Here is a 22,281-nt window from a genome sequence, read left to right as displayed (position 1 = left end):
CAGCTAGAATATCTAATCAATAACCACAGCAACTTTCTTGGTTTCTTTATAAATTTCTTTATGAAGTTAACCAGTCAAAAAGCTGTGTGTTTGATCAGTTGGTTGAGAACCATGGCATGGCAGACGACGATGAATTTTTTAAGGTACACATTTTAATTCAAAATTGAACTCTTAGCTGGGATTGTTAATTTTCCACAACAAAACTAGCATACAATTGTTCTAGTTAAAGGTGAACCAATCTTTTAAGATGAAAAAAGAAAATCACTCATTTTATGGGCAATAACATTTTATTAACTATAAAAAGGATACAGCCCCAAAGAAATAATATTAAAGCTAAAACATGTCAGTAATTCTTTATTTTAAGTAAGTTATTTATGTAACAGTGTAGGAAGTCCCGATTCCTTTATATCCAATGATGTCAAGAAAGGATTACTCAATAGATGAGATATATTTGGTTAGCAAAGCTAATAAAATCATCTGTTATAAATTGCAGAAGTTACACAATATAAAAATATTTCTCAGAGTGCATAGAAAGATGTCAGCAATTGTGCATTATGATCGAGTGACTTGTACTGTATTTACTAAAAAAATGATTATTCAACAACGTACTAGATCTATGTTTATACCTGCTTATGAGTAGCCTAATACATTTCCAACCCTTTTCTAACACATAATAGAGCATTCTTAAGCACACCGATTCTATGCTGGGTTGTGGCTCTCTCTTTCCATTACTTCTTCCTAAAAGATGTTGAAATGTGTAAGTTGAATCTTTTATCTGAAACGGCACATTTCTCTTCCCAGACTTCAAATTGCAGCCCTTAACGAACTGATTTTAATTGGCCATCTACTTGCTTTACACCTTCAAGGATTAAGTCCTAAGCCTTTTAAATAGCAACAAAAGGGAAAACTAGTTTCTTTACATCCTAATTAATATGCCCTAGGCAAATTTGATCAATGGCAGTCAGTATCCTTTCATTTATCTGTGTTTTAGTAGGTCTATATACTTGCAATCTGGTGATAGCATATGGCTTAATCTCCCACATTTAGGCTATGTCACAAAATGGCTCTATTGCCCTCAATTATTTCACTGATGTAACACATTTTGTGTTTTAAGAGAATGGCAGGGGCCTCTAAACTCAATTGGTATTGAATATGTTAGTCTATTAGCTTCTAAATTAGGTAGATGAATATTTAAACTGACAAAATATCTAAAGAGACATCTTTGTTTATTGAATCAAGACTCAGGAACACTTAGATGAGAAGCTGTAACCTTGCAACAACACTGCTCTAGGCAAACATGAACTGAAGGATACTTCAGCTCTGCACCTTTGGTGGCTGTCACTGATTGTCATACATCAATTGGCTTTCTCTGTGGAGCTGCAAACTCCAGTTCCTAGGAGAAACAAGGACCCTGTTAAGCGTTTAAATTACAATCTATTCCAGAGTTAAATATGGATCTCTTTCCACCAGGCTACTCTCTGAAGCTTGTAGAAATTCCAGAACTTATTTTTTTATTGAATTGATGTGCCACCTATCTCATCCAGAAATTACTCTGGGTGGCTTACAAACATTAAAACTAGTACATCTTAAAATACTAAAACAATAAATAACAAAAAATAAATACCATTAAAAGACGGGGAGGAGAGGAATACGAAGTATGCAGGGGGAGATGAGAGGGGTCTTTTCTAATCCAATAGCCAGTTCCAGAATGGTTCACACACACCCATCCCCCCTGGAGCCGCAGGCCAATTAGCAGAGCCAGGTGTTCAGGCCCTTACCGAAGGTTAAAAGGGTGGGTGCAGATCTCACCTCTGGAGGTACAATTTTCAAACGGCAAGAGCTACGGAAGAAAAAGCTCTTCTCCTGGACCCCATCAGGGGTGACCAATGTTGTTTCTGTCCCATAATTGGGGTTGAATCCTGATTGGAAGGGCTCCAGATAATCCATTTCATGCAGGATCTTCTGAAGTTGCCAAACAACTACCTTCTCTAAAAAGGGAAGATTGGAAACTGGATGAAAATTGTCCAGGCAGGTGGGATCAAGAGATGGTATATTTAGGAGGGAAAATCAGGACCTCTAAGATTGGCCTCAGGAATGTCCCCTCCCACAGTGAAGAATTAACCACTGCCTGAACCCACCTGGCAGTTACCATCCTGGAGGTTTTCCCCAACCAGGAGATATATGGATCTAATGGACACTGATAGCATCGAGGATCCTGTCCACTTCATCGGGTCCAACAGGACTGAAACTGTTCCCAGATAACTGCTTCCTAAGCATCGAGCGCAATGCAGGGGTTCTACCTGGGAATGAATCTGAACAACTTTGTAAGTGTTGAACAAATTCCTCTGTGTGACCCTTAAGGTGAATATCCGAGCCCCTTTGTCCCAGGAGGGACTGGGTGATCTTGACCTGGGTCATTGGGCAATGCTCTGAGTACGCCGTTAAAAGTGGGAAAATGTTTCACCACTTTTATTGCCACGAGAAAGGCCTCAATGGCAGCTATAAGTAGTAGTCACAGTCATCCCTTGTCTTCCTCCTCTAGGCATCTTTTAAGCCTTTTCTAAACCTACAGCTCCTCCATGAAACACAGGGAGGGGGTGAGAGTGAAGGGTTAAAAGAGAGTACACAGGAACAAACAAGGTTTAACGCCTTAGCCGTCTTTTGATTGCAGAACATTACCAGAGCCTCAACAGGACTGTGCAGCAAAGCCCCTGAGATATCCACCAGATAGTTCTGGAATCTATTCAGGTCCATCAGTCGCAGGGGAAGGACCGCTTGAATGGATCCCACCTCCCTGCAGAGGGAGGGTGACATAAGAGAATCTCAGGAACACCATGGTAGGCATGGTTGGACCATGACAAGGGGGGGAAAAGACAGGTTCCCCCACTATGTCATGTTGTCATTGCTCCGACTTGAAAATCATATCCGGCATGTGGCTGCTGTCCTGAGCCAGACCTGAGATGATCTGGCATAGGCCCATGGCTACCATGGTAGTCATGAACCCCTGGGCTGCTTCTGTCTACTTCTCTCTACTTTCTCCCCTCCAAGGCACTCTTCCTCCCCGCTCCTTTTTTAAGGTAGCATGGAGAGGATAGAAACTGGAAAACTCAGCACGAGGAGATGACCAAATTTAATCCTGCAGACCATACAATGTTATGAAGACATGGATTGAATTAGTTTTCCAAATTCATTATTTAAAACCTGGCAAATATAATCACAACTCAGGACTTGGATTGGCAATTCTGACATTTGTTTTTTTGTCCCACTGGGTATTCTAAAAAATGTTATCCAGGTTACTTCTTTCCGGTCTACCTTAATTCCTTATGTCCTGGATCAATCTTTTTTTTTTCCAGACACCAATGGCTTAAATTTAAGTTCATAGCACTTGTGTACACATTCCTGTATCTGTAGACAAGGAACTCTGACATCTGGCAACTGAAATTAGCAACTAAATACACCTAACTGCCCAGGTAGCTATATAATCCATCTATATTATAGCATGTACTTGTTGGACTACAAATAAATGAATTGATATCAATCCACTAGCTACACAGAATCCTAAAACTAGGTTAATAATTAATTATTAATTGTAATACTGCGTCCCATGCTTTTTCATACTGTCCCCCCCACCCTGGAATTTGGCATCAAAATATTATTACACAACTTGAACTAGAAGGATGATGAAAAGTTTAGACATGCATATATGAAATGCAAGCAAGACTGTCAAAAATGCATAGAAATTCCAAGATGTATTATTTATCTCGATATTAAAATATTTCTGCTATCTAAGATGCTACGAAGCTTTCCTTTAAATAAGTAACAGTTTTAAAGAACCTGAGGATAAATAGGATAAAAATTAGAGGCAGAAGGAACTTGTGCTAATGTCACCTTGGAACCAGACTACCAAGTAGACATCCTGATTGTTCCTCAGGAAAACTCTCAAGGTTAAATAGACAAAAGAAAAGAAAAGAAGGAAAATCAGTGCCAAACATTCGGCATTGTTTACTGCTAAGCAGTTCTTGGTTACACTCACATACACAGAGTTTTGGTTAACACTACCCTTAAAGTCTGGATTAATACAGTAAAGTATATTTTCTAGTATTTTATCTGAGCACCATTTCGAAGAAATCACAGCTGATTTAGCTTACTTGGCTAGATTGTTAAACCAGTCAATGTGCTTCTTTCTGAAATATAGATTTTCCTAAGAACATTGGCAGCATCCCTTGTACCACTGTTGTATCAACAAGTGGAAGGAACTGCTTCCTTAATTTCGAAATTGTACAGCCTCTGTCTCTTACAGAAGCTCTTCGATGCTTTGCCCCAGGCAGGATCCTTAAAGGTAGTAGAGTAGGTCTTTCTCTGGGATCACCAAATTAGCTGCTCCTCTTGCCATCAGCAATGGCAAGACACACCTCACTTATATATTTGCAAGGCACTGCTGCCAACAATATGTAAATCTCTCCTTGCTCCTTCCTGTAAAATTGTCTCACATTTTCTCAAGTTGCACATTCAGATCTACTTAGACAACTAACTGCATTTGGAATATCCTGTTATCAGCATTAAATGCGTTACCTATTCAGTTTTTCAATGTACAATGCCTCCTTTTTACTAGTAGCAATTATTAGGACAATTAATTAATTTCCCTGAGAACTTTTATTTTGTTGTACTCCAAGAAGAAACAATTTCCTTTTAAGAAAGATCATTCATAGGTTAGGGTATTCCACTGGTCAGTTTATGAAATGCAAGTATGATATCTTCACCTTTAGCATATTAAATTAAAAACAAGTCCAACTGTTTCAGCTTGTTTTCAAAGATATATATATATATATATATATATATATATATATATATATATATATATATATATATATATATATATATATATATATATATATATATATATATATATATATATATATATATATATATATATATATATATATATATATATATATATATATATATATATATATATATATATATATATATATATATATATATATATATATATATATGCTCAGTCTGTTTAATTATACTTTCCACGGTATAGTAGAAGTTAATGATATAGCCCTTAGAGCGTTCTAGGTTTAACAGTTAAATACTAGAGTGAAACTTTTAATTCATTATTTAGTAAGTTAGTTTTGATGCTTTCTTGTTATAACAAGGCCTTTCGGTCAGTGCTGGTGCTGCATTTTTAAACATAAAGTCATTATCACTCATCATTAGAACAAGCTCCAGTTCTTGGAAATCTTGAAGCCTCGAGATGTCTTTGTCCTTAAAGAAATAAACAGAGGAAATTAGAAGCAATGCCCAGAGTCATCCCAAGGCACAAAGTACCAAAACATTTGACCCATTTTTTTCATGATCTGCTTGGCTGGAACAGACATTTTGCACCTCTTTAAATTCTTTTAATTCAGCAGTTGTTCTTAGTTAGATTTCTAATTATACTTCTGTATATAATTAAAGAGGTTTAATTTTTATTTTAATTGGAAAATTATAAATCTCTGGGAGTCTTGTTGGAGCCCGGCAATCTAGAAGAGTGGTTATCAATCTTTTCTTCAACAACCCCCTTTAAATACCTTTTGTGGTCAGGGGCCAAGGCCATGGACCCCCAAGACTTAAGATTTAAATCATACATTCCTTCAGGTCTTTGCCGACCCCCTGTAACAACATTGCAGCCTCCCCTAGGGCTCCACGGACCACAGGTAACCACTGATCTAGAAGAATATTAAATAATTAGAAAAAACATTGCTTGTTGCCGTCTTCTTTCTGTCCCCTTCTCCTTTTGCAAGCCTAGATTTTTCTGCACTAGATTTTTCCAATTTTTAGGAGCTTTTGTAATAAGTTTTATGTTCTTCATAAATACAAAGATTAGGTCTTTAGGAATTTGCACTTAGATCCTCCTGAAATCAATATGAAAAACTTAGTTGTGATTAAATGAATTTCCATGAAGTTTTCAGCATCAAACAAATGGCAAATTTAGCCTATGGATTTTAATAGGAGTTGGAAAGAAATAACTGAAGCAAGATTTTGGTGGTAAAGCGTTGGAATGCAACCAAAAAAGGATAGTTATGCAGATATGCACTAGTTATCGTGAATGCCTTTGGGGTTAGTTTCAGCTCTTTGATCTGTTGTTTTTACAAGTTATGAGCTTTATCTGGAAGGAGATGCTTGCAAAATCTAAAAAGAGCCCCGTAAGTATCACCATATACAATAACTCCAAATACTGCTGAAGGACAACATTTCTTTAAAAGATGGGTGTATTGTGTACAGCTTAGTCGGTACTGGACAACACAGAACAAACATTTATTATTATTCCCATGACAATATTTCTCCCATGTCTTCTAATTTTGCAGCATTTGCACATGTCAAGTCTATTTCTCTGGGAATAATTGCTGAGAATTTTCATGCCCATAGGTTGCAGCATTTCGCATATCCACAAATCCCTTATAGAGTTCACTGAAAATAAAACAGAGCTTGAGCAGAGCAAAAGAATGTAATATTGATGCCTAACAAATCCACTCATTAAAAAAGGAATGTTTACTGAGACTGCATCCCAATCTTTCTGCTTTTAGCCACTTTTATAGAAGAATTCCATTTCTAAACTTTATAAACTGAGGTGCTATGTATATCACAGTATTTTGGATACTGACATTTGGCATTATCAGCAAACATTATGAGCTCCAAAGTGACCAGTGATCACTAAGGAAGAAATTAGGTTTATTAGTAATCCATTACATTGATATTTAATTAATCCATTTCTGTGTGGGAAATGCCTCACTATATGCAACTAATTACCAGTAGACAATCTTTGACATACTGATTTGCTTCCCATGGCAGCAACTATGTATAAAATTCAACTTTAGGTTGCTTGTAATGACAAAGTGCAGTGTTATCTATTGTGAGACTGACAAAAAGACCAATCGAGCAGTCCTATACAAGTAGCTCATGACTTACAATCAGTTGTTTAATGACCATTCACAATCATTCCGAACAGGTGGTTTTCCGTCCATAAAAGCATTCAGAATAGGTGCTTCACAGCTTGCAACACTTGTAGCCATTGCAAAATGTCTCTCCTCCTTTCCGTCACGTAGCCACATTTTGGGCATTCGGCAAACCATTCACATTTAGGACCAGTGGCCTGCAACCATGCGATTGTCATTTGCATTCTTCTCCACCAGCTTCCCCAGCAAAACAATGGGGAAGCTGGCAGGGAAGAATGCGAGCAGAGGAGACAGTGAATTTAAGGTTAATTCCCCCAGCACACTGAAGGATTAACACACCTCTCTGTGCAAGGAGGGGATATCTTTTCAGGCACTGGAAGAACACGGCTCAAATCTGGTGAAAATGCTAGCTAATGCCATTATTCTAGAAGACTCAGAATACTGGAGTTCATTAGCATTTTTTCTTCTGGAGGTGCAGAGATGAGAGCATTCACCAAAGCACTAGCAAATGCCAGCATTCTGAATCTTCCGGAACAATGACATTTCACTAGCATTTTTGCCAGTTTTGAGGTCCATTCCTCCAGCAAGCCGAGATTTCCTTGCCCTCCATCCCAGTGCTGACTGCCAGCTGACTGCAATTTGGCAATTCGAATCTCACCAGGCTCACTCAGCCTTCCATTCTTCCAAGGTGGGTAAAATGAGGACCCAGATTGTTGGAGGCAATATGCTGACTCTGTAAACTGCTGAGAGAGGGCTGTAAAACACACTGAAGTGAGATATAAGGCTAAGTGCTATTGCTATGATCATTTTCATGTGGGTAGGGAGAGAGCCCAGACCTCTCAGGTATGATTGGAGGCCTAGGTCCTCTCCCACTCCACCATGCTAGGGAAACCGGGGCTCTCTCCTGCGCACTGTTTAACAACCTGCACGGTTACTTAATGACCACAACTGGGAGAGTCAGGATTGTGGTTGCTGAGCCAAGTGATCATGTAGCATCCTATTTAACAACCACTTCACTCAACAATCAAATTCTGGGCTCAACTGTGGTCATACGTGGAGGACTACTTGCACTTATATCATTGAAAAGATCTTAATAAATAATTCAGAGAGGTTTCCCCTCACATAAAGGAGGAATCAAAATGCTGTTACCTATTCATACATTCAGACTCACACATATATTCAATGTAGCCCTTAAATATATAACAAAAGCTGCCAAATGAGATTCACTAAGTGAAATGCAGCTCTCCAGCTAGATGTTTTGGCTAGACTAGCCAAATGCTTCTAGATTTGTGCAATCCTCTTGAGATTTCTAAAGCAAGGCAGTTGTGAAACACTAAACAGAAAAAAATGCATATCTGCTGGACTGGATTGCATTTGACTTAGAAAGTCATAAATTCTCCAAGCCACTCATAAATAACCTGAAATAAACAAAGTACCTTTCTTAACACTGTGTTTGGAAGCTTCCTGATTTTCTCCACATGTTCGGGGTTAACACCCAATTCACAGCAGCTCACCCTAAGCAGTTCTTTGTAGGTCAATTCTTGTCGATCCAATTCAATTTCAATGAAGTCATTCTCCTTCAGGGTACGATTTTGAATTCTGACCTTAAGTACCAGTTCTAATTAAAATACACACATAGAAAGACTGCCATTAGTAGACATGTAGCGGTTTTCTCAATCTGGATTACATTTTAACAATTTGCCCTATTTATTCCGACAAGGGCATGCCAGTGAGATTCCCAAAACAACCCTAGACCATAGAAAGCAGGCCGTGGGACTCTCTAATGAACCTTCCATCCCTCACTCTTGGGTTATGTTGTGGATCAGCAACTTGTGAAAAAAAAATCAGTTTCTCTAACTGGGGGGGGGGGCTAGCAGAGGTTATATTTGTAGTACAGATAGTCCTCGACTTACAGCAGTTCATTTAGTGACTGCTACAACGGCACTGAAAAAGCAACTTATGACCATTTTTCACACACTTACAACCGTTGCATCATCCTCTTGATCAGCGGTGGGATTCAGGCAGTTCGCACCACGGTTGTTCACTTTCTGAGCAGTTTGGTGAACTGGTTATTGGAAGAAATTGTTAGGGCACAGAACCGGTTGTTAAATGAATTGAATCCCACCACTGCCCATGGTCACCTGATCAAAATTTGGATGCTTGGCAACTGACTCATATTTATGACGGTTGCAGTGTCCTAGGTTCATCTGAACAGCTTTTGTGACTTTCTGACAAGCAAAGTCAATGGGGAAGCCAGATTCGCTTAACAAAGGTGTTACTAACTTAACAACAGCAATGATTCACTTAGCAACTGTGGCTAGAGAGGTCATAAAATGGAGCAAAACTCACTTAACAAATGTCTCCTTTAACAACATAAATTGTGGGCTCAGTTGTGGCCGTTAAGTCGAGGACTCCCTGTAATAACATCCATGGTGTTTAAAGCAAGCATTGATCATGATGTCGAAGTACATCTGATGCTTTCAGTTGGCCCAATTCATGGATTGACATTTGATGGCTTATCGTGGGAACAATGGGAGCCCACAACTGTGGATCCTACAAGAATAGTGCTTGGCAAGCATTATGGTGGGGTGGGAATGGGGGTGAATCATTCCTTTGATTGTCAGTCTAACTCTGTTCTTAGTAGGAAAAAGGTTGCACTTCAGAAATGTGACTCAAATTTAAACAACAGTAATAATGACTTGTGAGCTTTGCTCTTTGGAGAAATGGAAAATCACTGCAATGAATCACTGGCACCTTGACAGTCTTCAATTTAGAAGTTGGCCATAAATGTTTTATTAAAAGTCCTGAAAATTGAGTTCCTACAGAGGATGGTAGCTGTCTTAACTGAACGGCATTTAATACTAACATCTATCTATCAAATACACAATAGCACAAGTGGTTATCTTCAATAACAAAAATCATGTCACATTTATGCTCAGATTTCAGAATGGGCTTCCCAAAGAGGTTTCATTTTGAGCTCAAAAGTTTCTCAGTACTAGCTTTTTACGAGATTGTATTGCTTGTACAACTTTTGTAAAAAAACCTGGATTTTAATATTACTTTTTAAAAATGTTTTAGTTATTGTAAATCTTGTAGCACAATAAAAAAAAGCAAGCTAAAATATTTTATAGGCTAAATCCAGTCCCCCCCCCCCTTTGTCCCTTGCTACTGTCGGGATCAGATTTTAGATTAAGGATATTTAAAAGCAGTGAGCTGGATTCCTTTTTTCCTTTCTGCTATGAGATCCAATTCAGAGGGGGCATTCATCACGGACGCCCTGCACATGCGCAAAAGCGCCATGCGCGAGCACTCCCAGTTCCAAACCAGTAGCGAAGATATGAGAAAACCATTACTGATCCAATTCATAAATAAATTGCTGTGCTGATTGTGACTGGGAAGGCCCAGGTTCAAATTACCCTTAGTGATGTATATTCAATGGATGACTTGGAGGTCAATCACTCCCTCTCAGTCCAAACTGCCTCCCAGAATTGCTATTATAGGGATAAATCGAAGGGAGCTCCTCACAGTAGCTGCTATGAACTTTTGTAGCAGGTAAGTGAACAAATAACCTTTAAATAAATATAACCAAATTTATTTCTACTTTCTATCAGGAATGCTTCCAGCAAAAATCACTGCTGCCGTTTTTTTTAAGTATGGTTTATTTTTTTGACCAAAAACCAAGGGCATGCATTGAAATGACAAAAGCAATAAAATACAGAAAATAGCACTCCACAAATACATTTTGATTAATTTGGGAGGTCCCTAACCAATTCTGATAAGTGAAGAGTGACATCACATGCTAAAAGAAGATTGCATTGAAGTGCTAGGCAGTGTCTGAAAAAAATATTTTGCAACACTAAGCAGCTGGTTTCCTGTGCACCAACCATATATACATTTCAAAGCAACCAGGCTGGCCTTGCAAAAACAATATAGAGATCCTCTTTAAGAGAAGTACTTATTAATACTTACACGTGTTATAAAGCATTTCTTTTAAATGTTTGTACATGTTTGTAATTAGGGGCAGGAAGCAAACTGTTCTGACCTAGGCTTCCTGATACAGTGAAAAGCACACCTTAGTCCCAAAAACCCTCTTTGTATTTCAAAGGCTGTGAATTATGTTCATGCACAGCCCTAATGAGTCCCAAATAGTTAAGAGTCCTACAGTAGGCTGCCAAAGTCCTTTGGGATAAGGCTGATAAGCACCCACCTTTATCTTCCTTGAAACAATGCCAAAGACTTAATTGGCAATTAGCTTGGCAAGACCACATGGAGCAAAGAATCAAAATGGAGCTTCGGAAGATAAACTAATCAGCATGGACCAAGTTGCTTCCTTGCAAAGGCTCATGTGCCTTTGCTCCTCCTTTATGTCCTATGGGAGGGGCCAATTACCTCCAAGCCTTACTCCCGAGTCGTCCCTTCTGTCTTAACTGTTCTTGCCTTCTGACAGCTCTGCGCACGCGCACACTGGGAACAGGAGAAGCCTGTTCCTCTGCCTCGCTGCTGTCCAACTCTGGAGGCAGCACATAACTCCCAGATGGTCCTGGCCCCCTCTCTGCCTCCGACGCAGAGCCCTCATCAGAGCCTTCCCCAGACTGCAACACTGGCCCGTGTTCCTCCTCAACCTCCTTGCTGTCCGACTCTGCTGCCAGCTCTGCAGACCGCCAGCGGACAACAACACCCACAGCCCTCTTATATAGAACTGTTTATCTAACAAAAGAGACGTTCTGTAAATCTAAAGTAGCCATATCATTCTGTGGACACACATACACACACTTGAGCTCACAGGAGAAAGATGTTCTGAGGTGGAGCCTATGATCGATTCCCATTTAATATAACCCTGAAGAAAATCTGAATGACAGATTCTGCTCACATGTTGGCCTATTCAGCGGGTTCCCAATCATGCAAACAGAACTCACTTACATAAGTTTTTTTAACTTTCTAAGCTCTTTCAAGCATCATGCTGAATATACGCAAAAATCAGAATTAGAAGCTGTGCGCATCACAATCTTCTTGCCTGTCGCGCATATTCAGATCAATGTATGAATATATGAATAGTTTCGAAGGGAATGTTTTCTCAGCATATCACCAAAAAAAAGGAGCCAGAAATATTACTCACAGTTACCTAAAAGATCTTCTTACCCTGACCACAACAGCAGACAAAAAGCAGCACAAGTCCCAGATGAAAAAAGATTTTTTTTCCCGTACAGTTTGGTGAAATTGGGATAACGATGCCTGTACTTAAATTGTCTGGAAACCATGCAATTTACCTTGTATATTACTGAAGGGAATTGCTCCAGTAAAGAAGAAGGGCTGAAATGTTGGGACAGCTCCTGTGTAAGGGCCACTGGGTTGCTGGGTTTCTGGTTGTATAGATCCAGCTGGGGAATAGTGTGTCCTACTTGGAGGAACAGAGAGCTGATGAGCATGGCCATTCTGAACAACGGGCTCCAGGCATTCAATAGCGATTGCCTTTGTCACCTCTCCATCACATCCTACAGAGGCCTTTCCATGTTGCAATACTGCTGTGCCAGATGTTTGTACTGGAGGCAAAGATATTGGAGTGTCCATGTTGTGTTTTTGTAACGGAGGAGAAAGTCTTCCATTCAAAGAGGAATCTGAGTTGCTGGTAGTGCTGTTACTCATGGAGTTATACGTGTAAGGAAAAGGCGGATTAGATAAATAATTTGGGATAATTGGCAAGTCTTTCTTCACGTCCAAAAGCTCATCATCATCTTCCACTACAGGAGGGAGGAAAAAAAGTTTGGTTACAATATGTACATAAAAGTATATGTGGTTATTTATGTTTAGCCACAAAGGTTATGATATAATCAAATCCTTTTGAGAAAATAGGTATTAAATATACAGTACACATAGATAAGGTAAAGTTTCCCATCTCACATACATGGTAGTCGTTCCTGACTCTAGGGGGCGGAGGTGCTCACCTCCGTTTCAAAGCCGAAGAGCCAGTTCTGTCCAAAGACGTATCCGTGGTCATGTGGCCGACATGACTCGACGCTGAAGGTGCACACTGTGCTGTTATCTTCCCACCAAAGGTGGTCCCTATTTTTCTACTTGCATTTTTACATGCTTATGAACTGCTAGGCAGAAGCTGGGACAAGTAACGGGGTTCTAACTGCTGAACTGGAGACTTTTCTGATCGACAAACTGAGCCCTTTTTACAGCACAGAAAATATGTAATATATTTGTATGTAATACAAGGCTTCACTTTCAGCAAATTAAAATTTAGCAGTCTGATTTTTTTATTAAACATTTGAAAGGTTCAAATATAGGAAGTCCTTGACTTACGACCACAACTGAGCCCAACATTTCCATTGCTAAGCAAGATAGTTAAGTGAATTTCGCCCCATTTTACAACCTTTCTTGCCGCAGTTAAGGGAACTGCTGGTAACAACACCGTTGTTAAGTGAATCTGGCTTCCGCCTTGACTTTGCTGATCAGAAGATCACAAAAGGTGATCACATCACCTCATCAGAAATACAGATCAGCTGCCGAACATCCGAATTTTGACCATGTGGTAGCGGGGAGGCTACAACGGTCACAAGTTCCTTTGTTCCGTGCCATTGTAAGTTAGAAGAATCAATAAATGAATGATTGTAAGTTGAGGACTACCTGTAGCAACATTACTAATAATTCTAATTCAAGGTCATAAAATAAAAAGACCCCAAGAGACCACTTAGGGCAGGCATGTCCAAAGTCCAGCCCGGGGGCCAATTGTGGCCCGTTTTCATATTTTGAGTGGCCCGCAGCCTCTTCTCCCCGCTGGCTCAGCCTGTCACTCATCCCCGCAGCTGGTGTTTTTTCCTTCACCGCACAGCAGTTCCTGCAGCTGTTCCCTGTTGCCCATCCACAGCTGGCTGAGCACCGTGGTTATATTTCACAAGAGGATTCCAGTAGACCTGAGTCATCACTCTCATTGCGTGACCCTTGTGACACAAGGCTTGTGTGCCCAATTCTAAAATGGCACATGTAACTAAAAAAAGGTAAGTTGACAGTGAGAGCCGCCAGTTCCAGGACAAGTGGAAATTGGAGTATTTTCACAGTCGGTACCAACAGCTCCCTCTTGTCAACCTTTACCGCCAGCTGGATAAAGAAAGGTTCCAAGAGATTCAAACATTTGCTAAGAAAATGCTGAGCTTGTTTGGTTCGACAGACTTGTGCAAGAAGACATTCTCGGTTATGAACATTAACAAGAACTGTGTGAGGATGAGACTAAGTGACTTTCACCTGCATGACATCTTGTGCATCAAAACCATTGTTTTTGAGCCAGACCTGGCCTATATAATGCAGTCGAGATCTCAGTATCACCCTTCACATTAGTGCAGTTAAGTTATTTGTTTAGTCTTTCATAAAATAATTCATTTGCATTTAATGTTAATGGTTCAAAGAATGTCAAGCTGAATGATCGGCCCCACACATTTTCACCACACCAAATCTGGCCCTCCTTGCAAAATGTTTGAACACCCATGACTTAGGGTTTCAATAGAGATTTAAACCACCTCCTTAGCATTCTAATTTTCTATAATATATTAGACCTGTCAAATTAAATTTTACCTCCCAGCATCTTCCTAATTTCCTTCTTGGATGTCAACTGGAGTGCTTTTTCTTCTTTAACTGTGAGAATGTCTTTATCTGCGCCAGCCTCTAGAAGGTATGCCACAACCTGGGCATGGTTTCGTTTACAGGCCCAGTGCAAGCAAGTCCTGTACAAGAAAACGATATAGACTTATTGAGAAGTTTTATTAAGGGAAAAGGGAAGGACAACCACTTTCCTTCCATGAAGCAATTGTGTCACAATTTAGATATTCTTAGAGTGACACCTCCTGGACAACTCTTAGAAAACAAAAAGACAGTGCTAGAAATATCATGCTTTCAGCTTAGGTCTTCAAGTTATCAAGAATAATATATTTTACGTTTTCCAATATGTGAGGCACATACTACTCATTTTCATCCCACCCCAAATGAAAATTAAACGCACACTTCACCCCAGAAGGTTTGTTTTTATCTTGACCAAAGAGTTAGTTCTGTTCACAATGTGAGACTTTCATGTGTAAAGTTATATTTGGCCAATAAAATTCACTCATTAATTGGTCAAGGTGCAATTTTTTTTCAGAATAGATATTCCCCCCACCACCACCACCACCAACAAATCAATCGTTCTCAGTTTCAACAATCTCAAATTATGTTGGATAGCAAAATGTTATACTGCTGGGGGCAATTCCCTTTCCCAATTTAAATCCTCAATGTTTGAGCTAACTGCTAATGCATATGTTAGTCTTATATCAAAATGTTTTAAAGTAAAATGACTTTCTTTCAGCATTCACTTTCCTTAATTTTTTTTTCTCAAAGTATTTGGATTTAGAGATTCTTCCATGAAAACCGGTACCTTACTGGTGGACACAGATGTGACTTCAGCCAGACAATAGTTTGGAAAACAAAAGGACTAAAGTTAATTACAATTCTTGTCAGTCTAATGCAACAATCCCTCCAGCAATCAGCCTCCACCAAACACAAATAATTCTAACAAGGGAAAACATCTGAGGCTCAGGGACTGGCTTGTGGGGGTCTTGGTGCTCTCTGAGCTTAGTTGTTTCCTTGCAGACATTTTGTTACCCAACCAGGTAATATCATCAGTACATAGTTTGTGTTGTGGTTCTAATACTGTCTTGATGGTTTCTGATCTGCTCTTGATGTATTGTAGTGTTATCCTTTTCATAGTTGGTGTTAATTGCACTATAGCAGGTTGAGTGGTCAGGCACTTTTTGATAAAAGTTGTTTGGGTATCCATTTTGTTAGAAGATTTGTTCGGGGTCCGTTTCCTTTTTTTTTTTTTTGTTCTTCAATGCTGTAGTGCATTTGTACTAATTTAAATAATATTCTTAAGCTTCTCCTGTTACTTTGGTAACGGAGCATTTGGTTAGTGTGGATTTTTTTTTTTATATAGCCTTGCATTTCTAATTTGCCCTTTTTTACCTCTGCTGATGACAATATCCAGAAAGGGAACAGCATTATTGTTTTCTTCTTCCCTTCTGAATTTTAATCCTCTGAAGATGTTATTGTCAGGCCTGTAGTTATGTTCTTTTTAGGATCTTTGGCCTGCCACACTTTCTTATAATTCTCTATGCTGTTTCAATAGTGTAGTAGTTGGGAGGGGGGAATAGAAAGGAGTAGGATTGTAGAATGGATTGTTGACATTCTTTTGTAGAAGCCAAGGTCATCTTTTGTCTCAGCACCTCGACACCTGGCCGGAAGAAGATGGGTGTACCTGCCAGCGTGGAAGATGATGATTGGAACATGTGATGGATTTGTGGGTGTGGGGAGAGATCATGAACTTTCATCTAGGTGAACTTACAGGATGTAATTCAGAGTTGAAATTTCCATAGCCGTGCTAACATGCCTGCGGAATAAATTGCACCATTAAGGATGTTTTGCCTTGGACAATGATTTATTCCTGCATGGTATTTAGAACCCTAACAGTTATTGTTTCATGTGTCTTCTCTAACTGTTCCTTATAATATGACAAAGGTGTTGTCTACATACCAAATCCATACTCTTGGTTGTAGGTATGGGAGTGCTGGGGCTTCTGGGTGCTGCATTACAGTCCCAGCTATAAGTCCCGAGAGTGGCGATTCCATGGGTGTTCGTCTGATTTGTTGGTATATTTGTCTATCAAACTGAAATTAAGTAGTGAGGTCCATGATTCTAGGTATTTAAATGTTACTGTATTTGGCTAGGTCAGATGTTGTACAGTACCGTTTCTCCAAAATAAGACCTCCCTGGATAATAAGCCCAATTGGGCTTTTGAGCACATGTGCTAAAATAAGCCCTCCCCCAAAAATAAGTCCTTCCCAAAAATATCTCCACACAGCAGAAGCCATGAGGTGACCATGCTTCCCTCCTCCTGTACCTCAAAAATAATAAGACCTCCCTGAAAATAAGGCCAAGCATTTATTTTGGGGGTCAAAAGAAAATAAGACCCTATCTTATTTTCAGGGAAACACACTAGTGCTGCCAGGGATATTTTCCCTAATTCTGGATCTATGGGTATAAAGAGTGCTATGACATAAAAAAACATAACTTCAACTTCTATTTTTAAGTCTTTGGTTTTCTGGAGGCACTCTAGTAAGGAATTAATAGAATATCTGTTCCCCGCTGTAGGATGTCTAAGCTTTTTAGTAAGTTCTTTGGCTATGGTGTATGTTGGGGAGCCTGGTAACAATACAACTGGGCAAAGAGGTATATCAAGCTTGTGTATTTTTGTGTGTACATAGAAGAGTGAGAGGACAGGTCCATTGCTTTTCTTCTGCTACTGTTCTATTTTTGACATGTGGCCTTTGAGGAAACTATGAGCATCCTACTTCAATAAATCAACCATATTTACACATCATTCAAAAGATACAATAAAACGGCTAAGAAAAAAACTGGATCACACCCTCTTCAGCAGCCAACACCTATATAAGCAGAAATTAACATCAGGCAAACAAGCAAGCAGAAAAGAATACTCTGATCAAAGAACTATCAAACAGAAAACCACACCCCACCAAAACTGGCAGAGCAAGCTACTGTGTATAAACAGAGAGCAAACCCATACTTGCACAGATGATGTTATCTAGTTGGTTGATGAAACCTCTGCAAGCATACAACCAAGTTCAGAGAGCACAAGTAATTATGTAACATCTGGCTGATGTAGCTGATGGAATGGAATCACTCAGCTGAGACACAATAGAATGATCTTCTCTAATATCACCTTGTTAGCCTGAAAAATTATTATTTCTTTCTGTATCATTTGTACCCTTCGTCTTTCTGAAAGCACATATATTTAATTGAACAAAATTAAGATAATAGTGCTAAATGTCAGCCAGGAAGTGAACTTGCTAGACAAGCAGGTATTTGAATGCAATTATATCTGATCAAAACTTAACCCTCTTTCTTGTTTACCATTACTGTATTTAAAGGAGGGTTTTTTTTGCTATTCAGCTAGAAAATGGTAAAATATAACCTAAGAACACTGTATATAAAAAGTTACAAATATAAAGCTAGTGTTTCATAGCAATAAGATTTCCTTTGAGACTACCAAAAATTTACGACAACTTTCATAAAACACTAGATCCATGATGATGAACCTATGATCCGTGTGCTACAGGTAGCACACAGAGTCCTCTCTGTCGGCACGCGAGCCATTGCCCCAGCTCAGCTCCAGTGCGCATGCACACATGCTTGCCAGCTGGTTTTTGGGTCTCTGCCGCGCATGCGTGGGGTGCATGCAGGAAAACGCTCGCATGTGCGGGGGCGGGGCGTGCGCACATTGCATTATAGGTTCACGCATATGCACACATGTTTTAGGCACTCAGTGACAAAAAGGTTAGCCATCACTGCACTACTAATTCTCTGTTTTGTAAGGAATTTGCACTGTTATACTTATTGTTAAATTATTAACAATTTCATATCAGAACTATTGTGCAAGGATCTCATTTGAACAAATTCTAGGTAATAATGATATAAATGAAGATGATGATTAGCAAGATGGATGAACTTGATTGCAGTGGCAGGTTGGAACATTTAAAGGGCCAAGTTGGGAACAGATCGTCCTGGAAGGTTATCGATACAGTTGCTAACAGTTGATTTGAGGGCACATAATCAATTTATAAAGAATTACGTCATCTATCATAAAGTTTTTCACCACTCTTGATGTGATCAAAATTATCTCGGAATGTTTTGTATCATATACAAATCTCCTTTTTATTTGTTTCTTCCTTTTCCACAACTATTTGGCAATATATTACTAACACAGAATTTTGAAATCAGCTTTCCATATTACATTACAAAACTGTCACAATAAATGTAATGTATTAATTATATAAAAGACACACTAAAATATACAGTAAAAATAGATTATATTATCTTCACATTTTCTAGCATCAAGATATTATTTAAATCAACAGAACATCAGATTCAGCCACAAAACCTAACTATAAAAATCCTGACATTTATCTTTTAAAGCTAAGATTTGTTTTGTAAATCTAGATCTTCTGAAACATACTTCTAAAAAACTCAAAAATAATTTTAAGAGCAATAAAATAAATCTGAAAATATATTTTAAAATTTCTAAAATTATTTGTTAGATTTATTAATTTATTAGGAAAACTATGAAAATATATAAATGATTGGATCTTACATATCTCTATTATTATTATACTTTATCCTTTAAAATGAAACTCAGTCAACTGGACATTATTATTATTATTATTATTATTATTATTATTATTATTATTATTATCCATCAAACTACATGGCTATGGATGAAACATGTAACCGTGATACCCATTGTCATCGGGGCACTTGGTACTATGTCTAAGAATTTTACAAAACACATCAAGAAATTGCCGTTTCCTGCAATAACACCAGCAGAACTGCAAAAAACTGCGCTACTCAGAACATCATATATTTTAAGAAGATACGTGGTTGATACCTAGGACACTGGCAGAAACTGTATTAACCATCAGTACCAGTCAATGGTATTTGTGATGCATTTTTAAATATTCAGTTGACTGAGTTTCATGTTTAATGAATAAAGTATAACAACAACAAGCACTTACTATCAACAACAATCTATTATTCTTTTATGGTAATATAGGATTACAACCAAATGTAAGAAACCAACTTAAATAAAATAAATTAAAACAATACTTAAATCTAATATGCCAAGGTTATAAACCAGCAAAAGGCTTAATCGTTTTTTCAACAAGTTATACATATTTAACATGGCAAAGATGAGCAATAACAACAATAATTAATTTACTTTTAACAACTGAAACGATTTGGACGAAAAAACTTCCGAAATGTGTTTTTTTGAAACAAGATTACCATAAAATAATGTTTTAAAAGACATGAACGGGAAACTTGTCAGGTAATTTACTGGTCAAATACTTACCAACCGTTGATTTCATTCTGAGAGTTGACACTCACTCCAAAATCCACCAATCGCCGAACTTCCTCAATATCCCCCAAAGCAGCAGCTTCTCTCAGTCTCTCTTGTAGCTCTTTTTCCTCTATTGCAGAAGTCATGTTATGAAATTCTCTCCCCAGTCAACTTTGGGATTATCAATTGCCTGCCTACCTACCTACTTAACTACTGTAGATGATGGACCATTTTATCACGCTAGTCAATCAGAGGCCGGCCGAATACGTCAGTCCCGAAAAAGGAAGACTCGGGTTTTATTCTTTTAATTATAAACGCGTCGGCAATTCTTTTCTATCTACTGTTCATAAATCAGCCTGATACTTCTGAAGGCCATTTTCCCTAATTGCATAGTTAGACTAAGTCTCGATCGTTTCTGCTTCCGTTTTCTCTGGGGGACTCTATTAAATGAGACAACAGCGACCTGCACATTTCGTTCCCACCAGTCGTCCGATGCGTAGACCGTAGACACGCAGCAAAAAGGGAAAGGGGGAAAAAGGAAAGGAAATAGTTTCATTCTCCGTTGGAAAAACCGAATGATTGGTTAAAAAATATCCACTTTACCACAATCAATCCTATATATTATTGGCAAAGGAGCGTTTGCAATTATGTATTTGTGCTTTTACTGAGACAGTAAATTGCTCGGCAGCTTCCATTTGATCTTTCACAAATTGCTTCGAGCAGTCTTAAATTGATACTGGGCAGGCTGAAATGTAAAACAGACTGAATAAAATAACAGAAAACCACCTTTTTTTGAAACAGTGCGGTAACCTTAAAAATACGTTTCCACCAACCTATATACTGTAGTGAGTCCTTTCGAGATTGTTTCCAATGCAATCACGAGAAGGAAGGAAGCTGCAGCTCACAAAAATGTATCCTTTTGTTAGTCTAAAAGAGTGCCACAGTGTTTCTTTGGACTTTTGCAAGCAGCACAATTTAGAATTCCCCTCTTTATATAGCTCTTAATGTTTGTGTTAATTATAGATACTCCAATCTAATTTTAAATAGGTATCTCCACAGTTAGCATTTTGTGCATTCAGTTTTTGGTTTTTCAGAAAAGGATCATCCAGTTTTATTGTCATTGTAAGCCCAGAGCAGAGTGGGTAATTTTACTGTGTTAAAAACCTTTTCAATAAATTATGAGAAAGAAGTCCCCGGAGTACAAGTGACTGACATATAATGATTAATTTTAGTCTTTTGGTACAATATTTAAGTGTTTCCCAAACTTGGGTAAATTACCCAAAATTGTGAACTTTGAGTAATTTATCACACTTTTGGGTAATTTACTCAGGTATGGGAAACACTGTTAAATGTTGTACCAGAAGACTAAAATTAATCATTATATGTCAGTCACTTGTACCCTTGGGACTTCTTTTACATAATTTCTTTGAAAAGGTTATTAACACAGTAAAATTACTTTTAATTTTTTTTCTTTGGATTATAACACATAACCAATTACCCAATCACAACACAAGAATTTAAATAATTACTTTGTGATAAGTGGTTTTGGAGAATGAAAGAAAGTTTGAGAAGCACTAATCTAACATTTACTGTATATTGAAGATGCAGTTTTTATACCATTCGAGCAATACAGGGACCTGCAAGGAAGCATTTTCTTGGCCAAGTATAGGGATGGGTATTTAAATATTTGAAAAGTATTTTCCCTATAACAGAAAATTAAGTGTGCTTATTACCATGTTTACTCAAAAGTAAATTATATGGAATTCAGTGACACTAACATCATGGTATCAAGGACTTATAGCCTGCATCTGTAATGTATGTCTCAGACAATTTCTAGCAGTTCCAAACCAAAAACAAATTGCAAGTTTTATTTTCTTCTTAATAAGGGAAAACACAAGACAAAGGCCTCAAAAATGGAAGGCAATGAAATCTATAACACTGTAAAGAATCATGAACAAGTCAGGGCAAGTACAGAGTTCTGTAGAAGCAAGGGTCATTAGTTTTAGGACTTAAAAAAACTGAATGTAAGTTAATAGTTAATAAATGTATTCAGATTTTGACATACAATTCTTTTCAAACTTTTGTTTTACTATTTATGGGGTGGTGATGCTAATTATATACCTCTCTTCTTATTTTGAACTCTGCTGGATTGAACCTTGGTGATCCTATGGGGCAAATTATTTCTAAACTTTTATGTGACTCAATGTAGGATTTTTCTATAACGATTTGAAGGACGTGCAATACAAAAGGACGAAAGCTACACTGTGTATTTTTCAAGAACCTGGTAAAGTTTTGAAATGGAAGATTTGATTGTTTTAAAAAGTCCCAAATCCACAAATATATTGTAGGCGGGTGGTAAAGAAGGGTATGACTAGTCAACATTAAAAACTTGTTTGCAAT

General features: G+C 38.2%; 1 protein-coding gene across 2 annotated transcripts; it reads right to left on the bottom strand.

Moving 5' to 3' along the window:
- Positions 1-262: 262 nt before the first annotated feature.
- ANKRD40 (ankyrin repeat domain 40) lies at positions 263-20,319 on the bottom strand. Of its 2 annotated transcripts, XM_081937263.1 has the most exons (7): positions 19,894-20,319; positions 14,517-14,665; positions 12,212-12,682; positions 8,381-8,562; positions 5,016-5,274; positions 1,810-4,823; positions 263-1,393 (listed from the first exon to the last, which is right to left on the bottom strand). In XM_081937263.1, the coding sequence occupies exons 1-5, from the start codon at positions 20,025-20,027 to the stop codon at positions 5,128-5,130; spliced, it is 1,083 nt and encodes a 360-aa protein (XP_081793389.1). In that variant the 5' UTR covers positions 20,028-20,319; the 3' UTR covers positions 263-1,393; positions 1,810-4,823; positions 5,016-5,127. The 2 variants fall into 2 exon arrangements, with proteins under 2 accessions (XP_081793389.1, XP_081793388.1); XM_081937262.1 differs by having other exon boundaries at positions 263-4,823.
- Between the last annotated feature and the right edge of the window lie 1,962 nt (positions 20,320-22,281).

Source organism: Natrix helvetica (genome assembly GCF_964273705.1).
Source record: "Natrix helvetica genome assembly, chromosome: 1".
NCBI classification, from domain to species: domain Eukaryota; kingdom Metazoa; phylum Chordata; class Lepidosauria; order Squamata; family Natricidae; genus Natrix; species Natrix helvetica.
This window is presented reverse-complemented; position numbering and strand designations above follow the sequence as displayed.

Excerpts from the sequence above, each read along its gene's own strand:
- ANKRD40 (XM_081937262.1), bottom strand. The coding sequence starts at position 20,027 with ATGACTTCTGCAATAGAGGAAAAAGAGCTACAAGAGAGACTGAGAGAA. Across the intron at positions 14,666-19,893 it reads CAGAATGAAATCAACGGTTG|GACTTGCTTGCACTGGGCCT; the intron begins GTAAGTATTTGA and ends TTTCTTGTACAG. Across the intron at positions 8,563-12,211 it reads TCCCTTCAGTAATATACAAG|AACTGGTACTTAAGGTCAGA; the intron begins GTAAATTGCATG and ends TATTTTAATTAG.